Source organism: Petromyzon marinus, chromosome 32 (genome assembly GCF_048934315.1).
Source record: "Petromyzon marinus isolate PM22_M1 ecotype Great Lakes invasive population chromosome 32, UKy_Petmar_22M1.pri1.0, whole genome shotgun sequence".
NCBI classification, from domain to species: Eukaryota; Metazoa; Chordata; class Hyperoartia; order Petromyzontiformes; family Petromyzontidae; genus Petromyzon; species Petromyzon marinus.
In genome coordinates this window covers 9,461,892-9,481,217 of record NC_133698.1, presented here as the reverse complement: position 1 = coordinate 9,481,217, position 19,326 = coordinate 9,461,892, and the positions used below count along the sequence as shown (strand labels likewise).

Below are 19,326 nucleotides of genomic sequence, written 5' to 3'. Positions count from 1 at the left end.
ACCGGAAACACCCTGATATAGAGAGGACCGCAGAGTTTGGGGAGGAAATTTGGTGCCGGCTCATCGCGTGGCCGCTGCCTCCTCGCACCTCTGAGTCGTTCTCCATCTTCGAGAGCAGATACTGCGCTACGGGTTGAAATTATTATTGCGTAAACTCTGTTGGCAAATAATTTAACGTTGTATTCATTTTAACCGAAAATCACTTTCGGGTTTAGGTCGAAGGCAAAGCTATCGATGCCGAGGTAAATGGCGCCAGTCAATGTGCGGCCCAAATAAAATCGCAATTGTTATTAGGACACCTCCAAATTATTATTTTGCCTTCGTTCAAAAAATTACACGTTTACATTTTGTACGAGAGTTGAGTTCAACGCAGGCATCAATTATTAACCATCAAATTTGGAGCCGATCAATTATTCATTTACAAGTAGTCTGTAAACCGAACAAAAATGCTAATTTGAAGCAACTTCACAAGCACGTATTTAAAAAAAACAATAACAATAGTGTGAAAAGGTTTCCGTGGGCGAGCAGACGAGCACCGGACTATCTTCATCTGTTCGGGCAGCAACCCTCTATAGATTCCACGTTCGTATGGCAAGGATCTGATTTCCCGCCAAACCCATGGGACCAGACTCGCATTTCGACAAAACATTTGGAACGCGTGGCCTTGTCGATATAGCCGCCCGGGGGTCACTGCTCGTGAAGACAATGGTATACGTTTCACCAACCCGTTGACGCACGTGCGCGCACGCACACACGCGCGCGCCGAGTCGTTTGTCAGAACGTCTGCTGGACTTGTGCGCGTCGCCGTGCCGTTCTCGTTTTACCCACTCTGGAGGAGCGACGGAGCCGAGTCAAGCCAGGCTGGCATGTAGAGCTGCGACCTCGTCGTAATGGAGAGTCGGAGAAAATGGAACAAAAGCTGGAAAGCGCGTAACGAAGCACGCGAGAAGCGAGCGCTCGGGAGCTACATTGAGGGACGGGAAGAAGAGGCACGCGTGGCTAGAGAACTACACAAATGAACCCTTTCCCATTCCGATGACGTACGTGGGTGTACGTCATCAGTCTTTCTTCCGATTACGCGCGTTCACGTCATCAGAACGAAATTGCTTCCGAACGAAGTAAAAGGCAAATGCGGTATGGCGTGTGGCACAGCTACCATAGGATGTGGTCGTGTCGCTAAAGTTATCTGCGGTGAGTACAGTACACTGTCTTTAAAATAAAAAAAAACGCACAGCGGAGGTCGTGCTTGCGTCGTCAGTTCGTGACATTTCGTCGCTATTCACCGCATCAATTTTACACGACGGTTTTTTTTTTTCTAACGCTTTCTCACTGTGGAAGAATTTAAATGTGTTAATCTCCGTGCTCATGCTGACACGCTGCACCTTCAATGCTGAGTTGACCGTGGGGTGGGCCCACAACCGGTTCATGTATTATACATCACTTTTGGCCTTGGCCGGAAAATGAACCCAGGGCACTGGGTTGTTGTAGCTAAATGCTCTAACCACTTGACGCCACCGCTACCCCCCCCCCACCCCCCTTATAATATCAAAGAAACGCCCGCGTGCCCACGCGTGTTCGTACACGAGCGGTGAAGTACACCGTGCGCAGCCTTTCCGACTGATGCATTTTTGTGCGCAGTCTGTTGTCCTTGCCGCGCACCTCCGATGAGCACGGTTGGCTACGCACGAACGAACATGCCTGAGCACACGACGAGATTGTTTGCAAATTGTCGCAAAGCGATTATGCTATGCACAGCTTTGCTCCAATACCCCTCCCCGCCTCCCCTTTGATATATCGAAGTGGATACTTTTGTTTTTTTTTATCCATTTGCAGGAAAATAAGATCCCGTGCGTTGTAATGTACACCAGTGGGAAACGTAACCTCCCCCTCCCCCCCCCCGCCGTGTTTTCTTTGTTCGGAAATGCGTCCCATATTCTGCAACGACGACATTTGCTCGTGCTCTCTTGGATAAAAAAATGATAGCGGTAGTAAATAACGAACCGTGAACAAAATTACAATTCACAGGCTTCACTTTGTCCTTGACTTAACTTGACATTGCTATTGATTGGGTGAAAATCATTAGCCGAGCATGTGAGCAGGTAGTATCAGATGCATTTACATCGCTTTGTATTTTTTTTTTTACACGCTCATCAAAATTGCAACAACAAAAAAACGTTACGTTGTTTTCAAGTGTTTAAACTAATTTTCCGGCGTTTTTTTAGCAATAACCTGAAGCGAAAATCTACCACCCATGTTTGAGACTCCCGAGTCTTCCACAACACGGGGCCAGGATGTGATGTAATATAACCCGTTCTGGACCTCCCCTACATCACCTCAGCCTAAATTGAGTGCCTGTTGCAAGTGTGTCAACATGAAGAAGGCAGATTAAAAGTGGTCAGGTATGACTGGTACTGGCCACATCCCCCCCCCCCACCCATCCGAAATTTCCTCCAGAGGATTTGAAACTCCGCTGCTAAGATCTCCTCACCCGCACCCCGATAACGAGATGACGTCACCCCCCTCCACCCCCCCCCCCCCACTCGGATCGCTCCACTGGTTCCCAATCCAATCCCAGATCAATTTCGAGATTGCTCTCAGCATCTTCAAAATCCTCCAGGGACTCGCACGGCTGCCTACCTCTCGCTCCCCACCTCTCTTGTAACTCATCTAACTCCAAGTCCGTATGGAAAATAAGAACATGTTTTATCTTTCTGGCAATAAAATAGGTCTGTTGCAATCCCCAAAAATGCCATACGAAAGAAGAAGAATAAATTTGGTGTCAAGATGCTCAAACGCCAAATAGATACATATTGCAAGGCATCAAGTCTGCGTTAAACACACGTGCTTGTGATTAAACGTGCAAACAAAAATATGCGCTCATAATGTATGCATTATCTTTGAAACTGATTCGGCCTACACCATAGACATCCTTCTGCATGGCCTTGTCTCAGTGGGCCTTACCTGGTAGTAAAAAAAAATGGTTTAGTTTTCACCTCTTTTTACTGACTTCCTTAATCTACGCATTTAAATACAAATTGGCCCCTGTTTCTGCGGAGCATCTTGAGAGAGATGCAGCCACACCTATTCGCGACGTAAATCCACATCGCGTTATGATTGTGCTGTGATGGCTTTAATATGTGCTTCGTGTCAGCACTTTCCCCAATGGCCCATATAGCTCTATGAGAATGGGGGGGGTTCTTTGTCTTCCTTTGTGTGTGTGGGCGCGTGCACAAAGACAAAGATCCCCAGTATAGCCATAACAGACTTGGGGCAAGTGCTGTTAGCTAGTACCTCCTGAAGGCCGTGTACGCACGCACACACACACACGCGCGCACGCAAGCCTCCACACATGGTTGTGCACACAGCACGTTGCTCGCTCCTGCACACGCATCACGCGCTTCTGTGGATAAAACTTTAATGAGTGCTCCGACAGAGGTCCGTTCTCTGCCAGTCAGTGTTTGAGGGCTTCCGCTCGACAGTGGGGGGTGGGGGGGGGGATGCGAGGCAGAATGGGAGATGGGGGGGGGGGGTCGCAGGGTGTATGTGGGGCGGGGTGAGGGTGCAAAGAAATCGAATCGTGGCACGGCCAGCATCCCGCTTGCATTTCTAGCGCTGCGCCCTGCGGGACGGTGTGACATCACTGACAGGTTGCCTGGGCTCGCGTGACCTGCGGTTGGGGGCGGGGGGGTAGGTGGTGATTTGCCGCCGATGTTGCGAGAGGTGCCGGCAAATTAATGCGGCACGCGCATGCGCTCGCAATGCCCCATGGCTCGAGCGGGAGCCTCTCCCGGCGATGCTGTTTATATTGAACCGGACAGCGCCTATTTAAACGAGCTGTGTTCGGGGTGCGGTGTGAGTATTTTTATTATTTTTTTCTTCGCTTAACGCTCCCTGTGACGGAGCTCTTTGGGGCCCGCGCTGCCCAATGTTTATGTTGGAGAAACGGTGCCACTTTGGCTTTGATAAAATATAAATCAATCTACTTGACAAAAAAACATTTGTTTCTGAAATAATATTTTAACAAATTGCGTTTTTCCCTTACACCCCCAACCAACCCTTTCCCCTGCCCCTTAAAATGCTGGGTTTTTTTTGTCCCAGTCGCAGAAGGCGCAGTCCCAGATGTTGGAGCGTAATTTTAAACCGAACGACCTTGGAACTTTCCGACGTTTGTGGGAGCGCGAACGCCGCTATTGGGGATTATATTTAATGACAATATCAGGATATTTAGAATGAGAATTTTTATTTGGACTGGCGGGAATCCGATGAGTTACGAAGCTCTTTCTCACAGATGTCCTGCATGGGGGGGGGGTGAGGGGGGTTGGGCCCCTGCTCCACAACTTACGCAGAGAGAAGTCTCAAGTCTCGTTTTTCAGGAGTGGTCGCACGTTTGGGGGAGGGGGTGTGGAGAGTTCTACATGGGGGAGGAAGACTGCAATCTGCCCGGAGAAACCCTACGTAACCCTGGGGGTGACGGAGAGGTCTCCTCGCGACGTGGACTCGCGGACTCCGTTTTGCCGTCTTCGCGTTTTCCTGGTCACCTCTTACAGCCCGGCGGGTTTGAGATTTCGCGAACCTTGTGCATCGTGATGCGTCGGTTCGTCAGTTAACCCTGTGCCGTTCCAAGACGACTGGACGTTGAAGGGTGGGCTGTCCTGTTCACCGCCAAATATGGAACGCACAAAGCGGTTCCGTGTTAGTTTTATTTGGAGAGGCATAGCGCCGTTATTTTTAAAGTCATTGTACTCGCTGCGGAGAACTTAGCGACACGACCGCACTCTACGATAGCTGGCGCCAAACTGTGCCACACGCCCTCCCGCATGGCTTTGTGGGAGCCTTGGTACCGATAACGGAATTGGAAGAAAAAACAGTGACGTACACGCATGCCGTCAGTACACGTGCGTCATCTGAACGGGAACGGGTTAACAACAATTATTTTCTTGCTTTCAACATGAGCCAGTACAGAGCGCAAACCGCGACGTGGGGAGGGGGCACAGAAACTCCACGGGCAGAAGTCCCAAACTCTGCTCCTGGGTTTAGAGGAGAATTAACATCAACTCTTAAACTCACAATAAGTTCCACCAAAGCACTTGCAACTTTTTAAAATCGCTATATGCTGTGGGTAACGGGTTGACGTCACCCTGGCAGCCACTTGAGGAGTTGCAAATATTCCCGGAATGTTTAGAAAACTGGAACAGATTCTTGAACCGAATCGTCGATTCATTGAATAAACCAATGGGGGGGAGGAAATGCTTCCGAAGGGCTGAATCGCAAGCGAGCCCCACCACGCCTGGGTTTTGTCTGTGGTGCAAGGATCGTCCTGGATCGCACGTTCACACCCACAACAGCTTCAACACGGTGTATCATCATCATCAGGCTGTCTCGCCATAGAGGCCTAACAAAGGAGGCCAAGAGAGCAATGAGTGCCCTGTCGTGTTCTCAAGGTGAAGGTGTACTCAAGAGTGTGCGTTCAACAAGGAATATAATTGCAGGCGAATATCACCCAGCTAGCCGTAAGAGACTGTTGGGAGAAGTGCTCTTCGCGAGCGTCCATGGAGGCCTACCGGTTCGGTGCACTAGGTGGAGTTTCGGTCCGCCCCACTGCTGGCTGCTTTGGTCTCCCCAGTGCTGATGTTTAGATGGAGTGCCAAGTACTCGTTTATGGCTGAGTTGACCTAAGGGAGGCCCAGGACCGGTTTAGATATTTGCAACCGAAATTGGCTGCAAGCGGCAGTTGAAGTCTGGCCACCATTTTACTACCGCCTCCACCTGGTTTTAAATGAAGGATACGTGGGTCTTTACGTAATTAAACATAAACAGGGTAGGAAAAGCCATGCCTATGCAAGTGTTTATGAAGGTATGTTGAACTTATTTTTTTTGCACCGTATGTAGCCAACCGTGCTAATCGGAGGTGGAAGTAATTCGCGTCATGGAAGTTCTTGGGGAAAAACTCATTCGCAAGCTGCGAATATCGTCGGTCTTTTTTTTGCTGCCCCATTACGAGTCTCCAAAGTTGGTTTCCGCGCCGCGCTCACCGCTGGCACGCTGCCGCCGCCGCTCCCTGACCACCGAAGTGGCGCCACGGTAACGATGAGATGTTAACGCTCTCGCCTGGTGTACAGGAGGTCGTGTGTTCCATCCCGACCCTGACGCCTGCTGTATATTTGTAGTTTGCATGTCTCTCTCTCTCCCCTGGTCGCGTAGATTTTTCTCTGGGTCCTCCGGTTTTTCCCTCCCACATTTATAAACGTGCGTTTTTTAAGTATTTGGCTGCTGTAAATTTTCACGTGATGAGCCACAAAATTTGTGGCGGCCAGGTCGCTTCTGAAAAAGAGCTATATTGCTCAGAGGGGCCTTACCTGGTAAAATAAAAAAAATAGCCGAGTTTTAGTTTAGAGGGTAAACTAGTCGGTCAAACGCGTACTCCTCGTCAATGGCCGCTTCTGAGCCGTGCATATTGTCCAGACCTATTGATGACGACCTTCAATTTCATGACATCCATTTTGTGGCCATGCAACCCAAACAATGTACCACATCGTGAACCACATTAGTCTGGGCTCCATCAACAGAGGAAGAGCAAAATAACACAAACTCTCTGTCAAAAGTCCTCTCTTCGTGGCCAGCAGACCTCGACATTGAGATTTAGCGGCGGTGGTGGCGGTGGTGGCGGTGGTGGTGGCGGTAGCGGCGTTCCGTTTCACCCATTGCCAATGCCCCCCTCCCCCCCCCCCAAGCTGGCTGCTCCGCGACCGTCTCCCGTGACCGCGTGCACTGCTTTCTGCTCACGAGGGAATAAAAAACGGTACTTGAGAGAGTGGGATTTTTCCGAAATCGCACCCCGTCTCGTGCTTCTTTTTACGTCGAAAGTTCAAAAGAGTGGTTCCCCAAATACGCGCGGGGTATTTCGCGGTTACGTATGGTGCTTCTTTGTGTGCCAACCCCCCCCCTACCCGACCCCCCCCCGCACCCCCCGCGTGCACCCACGGCTTTGGGTGACAATGCGGCAACTGGCGGGCGAGCTGTCGGTTGTAGCGTCACTCTGAGTAGTGCATGGCCACTCCTTCCGCATCGATTACCGTCAATTACCTTGCTTTGAGAGTGGAAACCTCGGAGGAACCTGCGCACGGGGTGTGTTCCATCATCGTAGGAAGTTGGCAGGGCTCCCATTAGCGCGATTTACGATACGTGACCTACATACTGGTGGCATCTAAACGTGTATTAGAATGGGGAACTAATTGTATGCAAAAGTGATGGACAGTAAGGATTCGTGCATTCGTTCATTATTCTATACCTGTAAGGGGGCACTTGCTGGAAGATTGTGAATGATTCGTTTGCTGGGTGATTGAATGATTCGCCCATTTGTCAAACTGCACGTTTGTTCAAAATTAATAAGCGTTTGGACAATCAACGGGATGGATACATATTTATACATTGTACTTGAAAAAAAATGGATATCCTGACCAAGGACCAGAACCATCTTTAAGTCATTATGGGGATTTTTCGTAGAGCGGAGACACCTACTAATACCGACCTATGATATACTCCTTCTTACTTTTAAGTCCACGCTATTGACGATCGGGTAAGCTTTTTTGTCTTATTTCTGCTTGTGCACCACTGGCATATTACAGTGTGACCGAATAATAATAAAATTATTATAAAATAATTACTTCCACTTGTTGTGACGGTGTTCGCGCACTCTTGAAGAGCGAGAGGCTAATCCCCAAGCTCTGCCGTCCTCTATATATTCAGGTGTTGTCAGCCAATTAAAGAGCGTTCACAGATTATTTGTGTACGGTCTTAGACTCATCCTGGTCTTTTGTCCTCCTACCCGGTGAAACTAAGTAAACTGAAAACTGATCCCTTGCCTCAAAAAGTGTTTGATTCGCAGGTGTGCATGAAAGTGCCTGACTTATACAGTTGCAAGTGAACATATCTCAGTGAAAGGCTTAACCAAGTTTTAATTTGGCTCTTTTAAGTAATTTCTAATTCGAGGTCTCGTGAAGTGTTTATTTTTCAAACAGAAAAAAAGTTTTGTTATCAGTGGAACAACATTTTGCAGCATTAGTGTCTGAAACTTCGCCCCGTGCGGCTCTTTTGGGCCCTTGTATTGATGGGAAACGTGGGGCCCCGGGCCTCCTCGCCTCGGTCGACTCAGCTTCAAATGAGTACCTGGTGCGGTATGTAAAGCATCGCCACTCGGGCAACAAAGGCGGCCGGGCGTGGTGCTGGCCACCCACCCCCTCGTGTGCCGTGCCGGCCTTCATAGGGGCTTGCTAACAGCACTTGCCCCAACACTTTGTTAAGGCTATATGGGGGTTCTTTGTCTTTGGTCGTAAACCCCAGTGTTGAATTATAAATGTACGGGGCTAAATTCCGAGAAAATTCACCGTTGATCCTTATACCTCCTTACCCTTTCATTATTATTTTATCGCTTCCTGCCATGCAAAATAAAGGTAGCTTGGTATCGCCATCTAATCTTATTAAGAAAACCACACACTGGGGTTTTTGTTGTTGCCCTTTTGAAGTCTAATTCCCACGTATAATTATCACTTGGTCCACATGATTAATTTCGGCTACTCTTACTGGAGCACAATGGCCTGCTCACGTGAAAGGGGAAATGGGATCCGTTGGCTTCCTCCAGCAAATGTATTTCTCTGAACGATTCCCACGCAGCACGTTCCTCGGAAGGAACTGGAAATTGAATGATTTACAAATGCACATCTAATGATGTTTGGGGGGGGGAGGGGGGGCGACGGTTAAACGCGCGGTGAGAGAGAGTGTCCATTAGTACGTACGTGGATGATGAAAAGCACTCGCTCGAAAAAAAAATGCCGACGATTGTACCAAGATGCACGGGAGAGGTGAATCGGAACCTTTATTTATACTGGAGAGGAATCTGATGAGCTCCAAAGATAATTTTCGCAGATGTCCAGTAAGGGGCGTGTAAGAAAGTTACATTTACATAACTTTTGCAGGGAAGCCTCGCTGAATTCTCAAACAAGGCAAAAACTCGATAGGAGTGGGAGGTATAAGAAAAGTTAACAAATCACAAAAAAATAAGAATATTTCACCAGGTAAAGCCCACTAGCTATTAGCTTATTTTGTCAGAAAGCGACCTGACCACAAATGACGGCTCAACGAGAAGTGGCTTATCACGTGGATTATGCATAGCAAGCTAAAAGTCTAAATAACGCTTGGTATGCCACTAAGAGGCCATAGAGAGCAACACGTGGATTTGGAGTACACGCTGCACGTTACCGACGTCGTATTGACTCGACAGCCGAGTGGGTGTCGGCTTGCACATGGCCCAATGGCCACAGTGGAGACTAAATAACGGAGTGCCATCTAAAGGTGGTGGTTGCCCGAGTATATTTCCGCGTGTATTTTTAACTTCTTTCGCACCGTACGTAGCCAACCGTGCTAATCGGAGGTACGGGGGAAGCTAAATGCAAAAAGCAGTTTAAATAAATAAGTTTTCAATCTAGATGATTTAAAAGTGCATAGCTCCAGTGGCTTCCTAATATTGGAAGGAAAAGGGTTCCAGACGGCCGCAGAAGCGCATCTGACAGCGCGCGATAAGGTCACCATCTTTGGTTAGCCAAAAGCTGCTGCTGTGAGGATGACCGGAGTTCTCGTGAAGGTCTATGTTCCTGGAAGACATCAGCAAGATATTGTGGTTCATTTGTGGTTCATTTGTGGTAAGCACTCTGTGTGTCATGAGTGCGACCTTATGATGTGCGGTGCGTCCTCTGCGGAGATGGAGTGATGAGATCGGCTCGTGTGTAGGGCGCCAGCTGGATTTTTTTTGCATTGCGAGCCTATGAGGGCATGGACATCTTGTGGAAAAAAGGAACTCATCAGATTTCTCCAGTCTTCTGACCGCTTAGCAAGTCCTTCGTCCAGTGGTGGATAGAGCAATGGCTGGTGGTGATGAAGAAGAAGAAAGGTATTGTGCTGGTTAAGAGTAGAGGTGCACGCACAATACTGAGGAGGTCACGGCACTGGCAGCTTGGCTCGCATGAATCTGGGGTGGGTGACACGAATTTCACTTTGAGTGGGCTAGGTCAGAATAAAACCAGATTGCCTGCCCGTTTAATCTGTCTCGCTCGCCTCGATTGCATCGTTCGCCCTGCCAAAACAACGAGGCAAGGGCAGATTTATGCTTGGCATTCCCACAAATTACGCAGCCTCAAAGTAAAAAAAAGCGAAATAATTCTAACTGTACATGTCGGTTGCCATTTTTATATTCGCGAGCTACATACCAATTTCCAGGTATGATAGCCACGATGAGAGGGCTTCAGGAGAGAGTGTTTGCGTAGTTTTGCTATTCTTCCGCCGTTGAAGGAGCGTAGACTACAGTGGGTTTACTATGCGGTCCATACACTAACATTTTCCACTAGCCTTTTGCCCGTCCAAGGACAGGTGTATTTCAGTAAATCTGAAACTTGCAAGTGAAAAGCAGACCACGACATAATATTTATTGTGTAGTGAGTCCAACTGAGTCGCAGACGTTGTTCCTTTTAGAGGCAACACATATTTATGTAACACGTAACACAATGGGTAACTGCCCCTTCATCAGATACAGCCTAGGGTGGTGACCACCCAGCTAACTACTCCATACAGAGGAGTTACTGCTACGAAGGGTCGGGGCCCTCACTTGGTTCCGCGACCACGTGTTTGCCCCCTAGGACTTAGAGCTTCCAGCTTGAGATGTAGAGCTTCAGCTGGTGGACGTGGAGCTTCAGCTTGTAGAATGCAGTGACCCCGATCCCTCTCAGGGACCCTCCTTATATCCCCCCCACGGGTCGGGGCCGCTCCGCCTCTGGCCCCGCCCACCTTCTGGAGCCTTCTAGCTCCCCCTCGATCCCTCTCGAGAGCTCTCCCTGGACACGTGATCACCCCCTAGTCTCCCCACCTGGCGGCCTCTGTGTGGACACTCTAGATCACGTGTCTGCACATTCTAGATCACGTGTCTGCAGGGTCAACCAGAGTGCCATGGCCCGGGGCAACCCTGCCCTTGGGCTGACACTATTCCGCTGCCCCTCATGGGAGCCCGCACTGCACGCCACGCGTGGTGCCTGCAATATCCCAGCGCTCCCCAAGCCCTGCTAGGGCTGGTACTACACCCACCTACGGGGTGTACGCGATGACGGTGCATCGCACGCCACGGCCCTTTCGGGCCGGCACCATACAGTGACATCCCTGATGTCACTACAATTGCATCAATTTGTGTGCAATTTGTAAGGTCGCGTTGACAGACTTTTTTCATTTGAAGGTTATAATCCCTTGTTCATCATGACGTCCTTTTTACTTCGATGTCTCAACAGCGTTACGGAGATTGCATGACGCGAGGGTTCTGCCTTTGTAGTGAGGGTTGTAAATTGACGCTGAGGAGGGGGGAGGAGGCGCCTCGCCCCCCCCATGTGGAGTGACGTCACCTTTTCAAGATTATTAATGAAGGGATGTGCTACATGTGGAGTGACGTCACCGCTCATGATTATTAATGAGGGGGGGGGGATCCATGTGGAGGACGTCACCTATTCTTTGGGTCTTTCGGTAAAGTCACGTAGATAGGTACAAAGAAAATAACATAAAACGTCGACATTTCGATCGCAACACAAGCGACCGCTTAAATTCCTGCAGTCACGAAAGCTTTCAGTCAGGATGTCACCTGTTCATGATTTTATTAATGAGGGGGGCTGGCCGACGTGGAGTGACGTCACGCACGGGACACAGACATTCTTGGCTCATTATAGCAGTAAATATGCTATTCTCTGATTGCCACATGATGGCAGCACCTCTGATTAGCACAGTTGGCTGCCTACGATGTGAAAGAAGTTCAACGTATGATATTTTCGGGAGCTAAATGTCAATGTTGAGGTCTACTGGCCACGATGAGAGGGCTTTTGACAGAGTTTGTGTTGTTTTGCTCTTCCTCTGTTGAGGGACCCCAAACTAATGTGGTTCACAATGCGGTACATTGTTTGGGTTGCATGGGCACGAAATGGATGTCATTGATTTGACGGTCGTCATCCATAGGTTTGGAAAATTTGCACGTATGCTTGCTGAACTTCTTTCGCACCGTACGTAGCCAACCGTGCTCTAATCGGAATGAGACACGATGGTTTGTGAGGCGTACACTAAACTGAGCGCGCCATTGCCACCATTCCAGCATGGATGGAAATCGCCAGTCCCCTCCAACACCACCGAGGTGTTTTACGATAATTCCTCCCTTGATCGAGAAATGGGAATGGGTTAGTGAGTGTTGAACGTTTGTGAGGAGAGCAGAGGACCCACGGAAAGCTCGCACAGAGTTTTACGTGGGTCCTCACAGATGGATTAGACACAGCCTCTGTCCTGCCAACTGCCCTCTGGATTTGGAAATTTCACACACCTGTGTCATCCAACATCCCAGGTCGCTCTTGCAAATAACAAAAAAAATTCCACACATTCGTCAATAGCGCTTCCTTAACCAGAGGCGCCTCTGTGCGCTGCGAACTTAGTCCTAATTGGCTGGTCTATATACAACGCCCAGGTGGGAAAAGAAGCCATGACTTCTTCCCACGTATTCCCACGAGTGTCTGAAACGTACCTCGGAAATCATCGAAATGGTCTGCAGGGAAAAAAGGTAAATGTTGTAAGACGAGATTTTTGCAGGTAAAAAAAATCTTAGTGAATTAAACATTTTTTTTCTCTTGTGGATTATTTTGTATGATATAATAAATTGCATTCCGTTTTTTTTAATCTCCACAGCAATATAAAATAATATCAATTCAGCGCGTTCATTGGCCTTCCAGAGTTGTTGTTAGCCACTTTAAGCACGCAGATGCTGGACTCGTTTTGACCATCTGAGGCGTGTCAGCAGAGTCGGGCGTGCTTGAACAGTGCGCATGGTTTACCAGATGTTATTTGGGAAGAACGCTCTTTCCAAATGAAATTTAATATATGACTGGAAAACCTAAAAGAGTATGGGGATACAGGATGGGAAGGTATTAAATGTATTTCACAGAAGAAATCCGCAACACTTTATTTGTATATAAAAAAAGAAAACTGATTTATATCAGATGTTCTGAGCAATAACATCTGGTAAACCCATCAGTATTTATTTAGCAAAGCTTGACCGCTGTCTGCTTGCTTAAATTAAATTGACTGGCGGCTGAAATCAGTTTGGGGAGGCCGATAGACTGAAAAGTTTTTTTTTTATTTTTACATCAGAATTCTGGAACGGAGGGAAACTTATTTATTATACATAGAATATAGGGGGGGGGGGGGGTTGCAATTTGCAGACATGAAACAAACGGAAGCGCTGGCAAATGACATCAGCGTCTGCAATGCTGCCGGTATGAGATCAGCAGGGGACCGGGGATAGATTAATGCCGGGCCGTCGTCATCAGCAAAACAATGCGGGCTCAGAATTTTCAGAGCTTAAATAAAGCATGGGGGGGGGGAGGGGGGTGTCATTAACACGTGAAGTGACTCAGTCTGGTGAACGTCATTCATCTCTCGCCAATTCTCGTTCACTAACCCGTTAATCCGTTTTCCTGTGGATGCACTGTCCCCGTGAATCCGCTCCACGTCCGTGCCAGCGTTGCATGCACGAACTTCTTTCGTGCCGTACATAGCCAACCGTGCTAATCGGAGGTGCGGGGTGAGCATGGTTGTAACTCGTCACCTACATTGGGCTACATCCACCTCGTATTTTTTGTGTTAAATGCCACGGGAGGTGACTTACCCGGTTCACCGATTGTCAAGATCTTATATTTGGAAGTGTTTAGCTCGAGACTGAAAGCAATTGAGAGCTTGGGGGGGGGGGGTCTGACTCTTTTACATCCCAAACAAAAATAAATCAGAACTTCATCGCAGCAAGCCCTAGACTCGACTAAACTTATTCTAAATTTATACTTTCTCTCCCTTCCAGACCGATCGCTGAACTTCACGCCAGTCACTCGCTCAATCAATTATCGAGTCAAGTCCGTTTATATTTTATAACGTGTACGAGTCCAACCGTGGCAATTGAGCCTCCCACGCCTTCTGTTTGTGGATCTCGCACGTCACGGACTCTGGCTCGCCAGTTTTAAACGAACGGAGAATATTTCGCACGAAGAAAGAAGCCGGCATTTTATCTTTTACTGTTTTTGACCTCGTATAAATTGTATTTCACGATCTATAAATGGTATACAGGGACTCCTCTACTTAAGAACGAGTTAGGTCCCAGAGGTCTGTGCGTAAATCGATTTGTTCGTAAAATTAAACTTTACTCCTGTCGATTCCAAACATGTTGTATGGCATGTACACTACTACTATACATTATACACTACTATACTACATTATACACTACTACACAACATGATATACTACATTATTTACTACTACAGTACTGGGACTCCTCTACTTACGACCGAGTTAGGTTGCAGCGGTCTGTTCGTAAGACGATTTGTTCCTAAGTCCCACTTTACTCCTGTCGATTCCAAACACGTTGTACGGCATGTACAGTAAACACGGGGAATGGCTTTAAAAGTTGTATAATCTCTTATAGATGTAGATGCCACTGGTTCTTCACGTGGCATCTACATGACATACGGACAGGTTTGTTCGTATCTCTGAAAGTTCTTCAGTTGAATATTTGTGAGGCGTCCCTTTATGTTGCACACTGGTATAATTTGTTTGGAATTTAAAAACAAAAATGTAGTGTGTCGTGTGCTTCCCGTGTACATGTCACTAGACACGGTGAACATATCTCGCGAATGATACGTTCCATGTCAAGGGATTATCCAAGGTCAAATATTTGAATTAATAAACGAAAAAAACCGCGCCGTATACGCAGTTTTCAAGAGGGAAACAAAAAAAACCCAACAGCCCATTAGGAATGTTACGGCGCCAATTGCCACTTAAATCACATCATTTGGCCATCGGTAACAATTACTATGCATAGAAAATCACTACGGTTGATCATCAATGTATTGTTACTCATACACAAGCCAAGTCGTGTGTGTTTTTGTACAGGGTGATGTTACTTAAAGTATTGTTCTCTATCAAAGGGTCTGTGTTTGTTTTATTGCATCTCTATACCCCCCCCCCAACCTCCCCTCTTCCACCCATCTCCCTGTATCTCTATGACCCCCTCTCCTACCACCCCCCATCTCTCCATAATAATAACTCGACAACTTTTATAGGCCATAACCTGGCTGAACAAACAACGGAAACATGAAACGCAACTATTCCCTGTGTGTCTATCCGCACTGGGTAGACCGATTGTGTGATGTTGATGAAAGTGCCAGGCGCATACTGAATAAAAGATGGAGATGATGATAATTCAGTTTTGCTTCCTCAATTAGCATTTTGTAAACCCTGCAATAGGCAGAGGAGAAGATGGCAGTCTCGAGCCTGGACTTGCACAGGGGAACATTGTTCCATATCTAATTGCTGCAAGGCAGTGATGGGTTACAGTTCTGGCTGTTATGAGTGCAGTATTATTATCACCTCTGCCAAGGGCAGCGGATTAACCCTTTCCCATTCCGAGACATCTGCAAGTTGCAGAGTGGGTGGTCCCGTTCACCACTGAATCTCAGAATGCCCGAGCGGTTTTCGTACATTTTATTTAGAGAGGCGTAGCGCCGCTGTTTCTAAAGACATTGTACTCACCGCAGAGAAATGGAGAGACACGACCGCACTCTAGAATAGCAGGCGCCAAACTGCCACACACCCTCCCGCGTGGCATTTACTTCATTCCGCTGACGTTCCGATGATGTACGTACGAGTACATAATGGGAATGGAATTGGAAGAAATGCTGATGATATACACGTGTAGTGAGCGACTTCCGAGAATCGCCGAGTAGACGGCTTCTTGTTTATTAAGAGCACACTGGGCGAGACATTGTGTAACGCAGCTACACATAGGTGATCCTAACACGTAGCCCCATCTTCGGCTCCGCTACGCGAGCTGTTCGACCAGCACAGCGACAGAGAGAGTCTTCCGGAAAATCAGCCACGTGGTCGGAGACAAATAGATGGCAAAGAGCAGCGACGCAGCCAGGACCTAGGACCCGTAACAGCCCCGAACCTCTGGTCCGGTCCCCCTTTATATCCGCCCTGGCGCAGCCAAGCTCCACCTCTGGCCACGCCCACTTTCCAGAACCTTCGAGCTGGTTCCCGGAGCTTCTCGACTGACTCCGCCTTTTACCTTTACCCCAGATACGCCCCCTTTACATTAAGGCATTATGTAATGCAGCCATGACCCTAATTACCACTCCCGGCCGACAGGTGCCACCCTGTCATTACACACGTACGTCATCGAAATGGGAAAGGGTTGAGCTGCCGAGCCTTTGGGTTTCGGTGAAGTTCTGCTGAATGTGCTCACCTGTGCTCCTTAGCCAGTGACTGACTTTTTTGTTCTTTTTTTTCTTAACCGCAGTTTGTCGAGTTACACGCCCAAAAAGCTCCACAAAAAAACGCACAATCGGCTGCCAACAGACGGCCCCGTTAATGTCCCGAAGGGGTAAAGAGTGTCTGTGTTCCTTGAATTGAGGAAAGTTGTAAGGCTTCGGGATCGATGACAATGGGAGTGATTTCCAAAATGGAGGAGTACAAAAGGGCGAAAAGCAGCAAAAGAAGTGTGGTGACCTGCAGTGTTGGTTATGGCGGTTGAAATCTGTACGGATGAGATTAAACCATTAACGTGGGTGGATATTACAAATGGGTGAAGTTCACAGGAACATTAAACCCTGCTAGTAACAAAATAAGAGTGCTAAGGAAGTAACTGACTGCCGGCGTGCGAGCGACTGCAGAAAATCGGCGAGTGCTGGATCATCAATAGACCTGACAGCTTACTAAACTAAGCGACCTGGCCATCACAAATGTGGAGGGAAAATCTGGAGGACTCGGTGAAAAATCCATGGGGAGAACATGCAAACTCCAAAATATACTCGCTTCACGGTCAGAATCGAACCCACGACTTCCTGTATACCAGGCGAGGTAGTTAACATCTCGCCACCGTGGCGCCCTCAAGTTCGTTCAAGTCTGTTAAGCAGAAGTCGGAAGTTTATTTCGGAAAGTCAGTAGTGAGATCGAACCTGGGGTGTTCCACTCCTGATGTGACTGGCTGTGGGAAGTCTAGCGGTAAGTGCGCTGCGTTACAAACCCGGCGACAACTCGGCCTCAAATGAGTACCTGACGCAGCGTGTAATCATCGCCACTGGGGAGACAAAGGTGGCCGGGCGTGGCGCTGGCCACCCACCCACCCCTTCTTCCACGCACCGTCCAGCAGCGCTACTCGCTTGACAGCGCTTGCCCCAAAGGGTCTGTCGAAGGCTGTGCGGGTGATCTTGTGTCTTTGTGTGTGCGCGTCCACTGCACAGGCTCTTTTCGCACCTGTCGGACCCCTTCCTGGACGACCCGCTCCCACGAGAGTACGTGCTCTACCTGTGCCCCACGGGGCGGTTGGCGCAGCGCCTCTCCGACTTCTGGGACGCGTCTCGCGCCCAGTGCGGGAAGAACAAGGCGCACAACGTCTTCCCGCACGTCACGCTCTGCCAGTTCTTCACGGTGAGCACGGGCCCCCGAAAAACCGGCCGCCACCGTCAAAATTATATTTTAAAAAAACCCAAACAAGTCGTTTTTATTTTACCAGGTAAGGCCCCGCTGAGTTAAGTAGCTCGTTTTCAGGAGCGACCTGGCTATCGCAAATGATAGCTCAACAAAGTGGCTCATCGTGTGGAAATTTCTTCCAGCCCAATACTCTAAACGCATGTTGATGCTGAAATGGAGGTGAAAACCGGAGGACCCGGGCAAAAATTCTCACAAACACGGGGAGGGAGAACATGCACACTCCAAATATACAGCATCAGGGTCGGGATCGAGCCCACGGCCACCTGTATACCAGGCGAGGTAGTCAACATCTCGCCCAATCGGTCGTTGCGTTGGGAGTGATTCGCCTTGGCTGCCTGCGTCTCATCTTCGCAAAATAAAAAAAACCCATACAAACCTGGAGCCTTGTCGGGTCATAGGGCAACAGAAGCAATCGTGGGTTTGGCTAAAGCGCATCCATCTGAGCGCGAAGAATGTGAGGCGGGGGATTATCAGGTGAATCGCTCCCCGACTGTGACTCAAGTGCTTTCCTGTTCATGAAACCACCTTGTCGTGTTTTTTTTTTTTACAAAGGTCACGCGTCATTTCATAGTTCATCACTGTTACCTGACGCCTGTGAAAGCATCTATACTCAGTTCTGTGTTATAATCATCATGGTTAGAGGCGGTGGTGGTGCTCAGAGATGGTGGTGATACTGAGAAGGCAGTGGTGGTGAAAGGAGATGGTAAGACGCAGTGGTGGTGAGAGGTATTGGTGGTGCTGAGAGGTGGTGGTGCTGTGCTTTGTAGAATGACTAACGGACAGAGAATTGAAGATTAAATGGTGATAGAGGCCTGCATGCTGGTGCACACTCAGGAGAGCAGGGTTTAATTTCAGCCGGGTCTGTCTGGGCCAGTGAGCCAGAAAATATTTCCGCACCCGGCACACCACATCCACAATATCTTCTCGCTATGGCTGCAGCTGCTAGTCACGTGCCCGGGGCCCGTGTCTTACTGGCGACGCAGAAAATATTCCGTGAGAAATCAAGCGGTGGGTGCGAGACACCCTTCTGCACTGTGCGTCTTTGGGAGGTAGCGTACCCCCTCTTGCTACGTGCCGGCCTTCACAGGAGCTCGCTGACAGCACTTGCCCCAACAGTCTGTTACAGGCTATACAGGTGGTGGGGGTGGAATCTTTGTCCGTGTCTTTGCAGTAAATATGTATGGGATCAGTCTGTACAGTGAGTGTTTCTATTTGGCGCCACCCAGAGGAGTGGTGAGAAAATGGGGAAATGTGGCCCAGGATTCACATACAGAGTATTTTTGTTGTCTATAATACAAAGGGGGGGGGGGGCAAATGGAATTTAGCTCTGGTCCGCCAGGAACCTCTCCGGGGGGTGGGGTGGGCTGGGGGGCGGCCTGCTTCTCTTGAATAGTTTGGGCCTTCTCCAGGCACTCACATTTACCTCTCACACAAAAAAAAGACTGAATTGAAAAAAAATACGGACTGTTTTGGCAGTGGGCACATAAGCACACATGGGGAGAGAGAGAAAAAAATTACCCCATTCATCACCGTCACGCAGCAAGAGACTAAAGAAAGGCCATTTCCCAAAATGTCAGCCTATTATGGGTTTCTGTAATAAGGCAGCGCTAATGATGAACGCGGTGAGATTCTTGTTGTTAATATGTTGAAAGAAACTGCACCAAACATCCATTGTAGGACCTCGCCGTTAAAGTGAGTAATGGATACTCCGTTAGGCCTTTCTGG

At 48.5% G+C, this 19,326-nt stretch overlaps 1 protein-coding gene across 2 annotated transcripts in view; it reads left to right on the top strand.

Moving 5' to 3' along the window:
* The window catches only part of UBASH3B (ubiquitin associated and SH3 domain containing B), a 107,383-nt gene that overhangs the window by 40,332 nt on the left and 47,725 nt on the right, over positions 1-19,326 (top strand). For both annotated transcript variants that reach the window (XM_032964554.2, XM_032964555.2), the window contains exon 3: positions 17,352-17,538. In XM_032964554.2, coding sequence (XP_032820445.2) covers positions 17,352-17,538 — 187 coding nt within the window. The remainder of the gene's footprint in view (positions 1-17,351; positions 17,539-19,326) is intronic.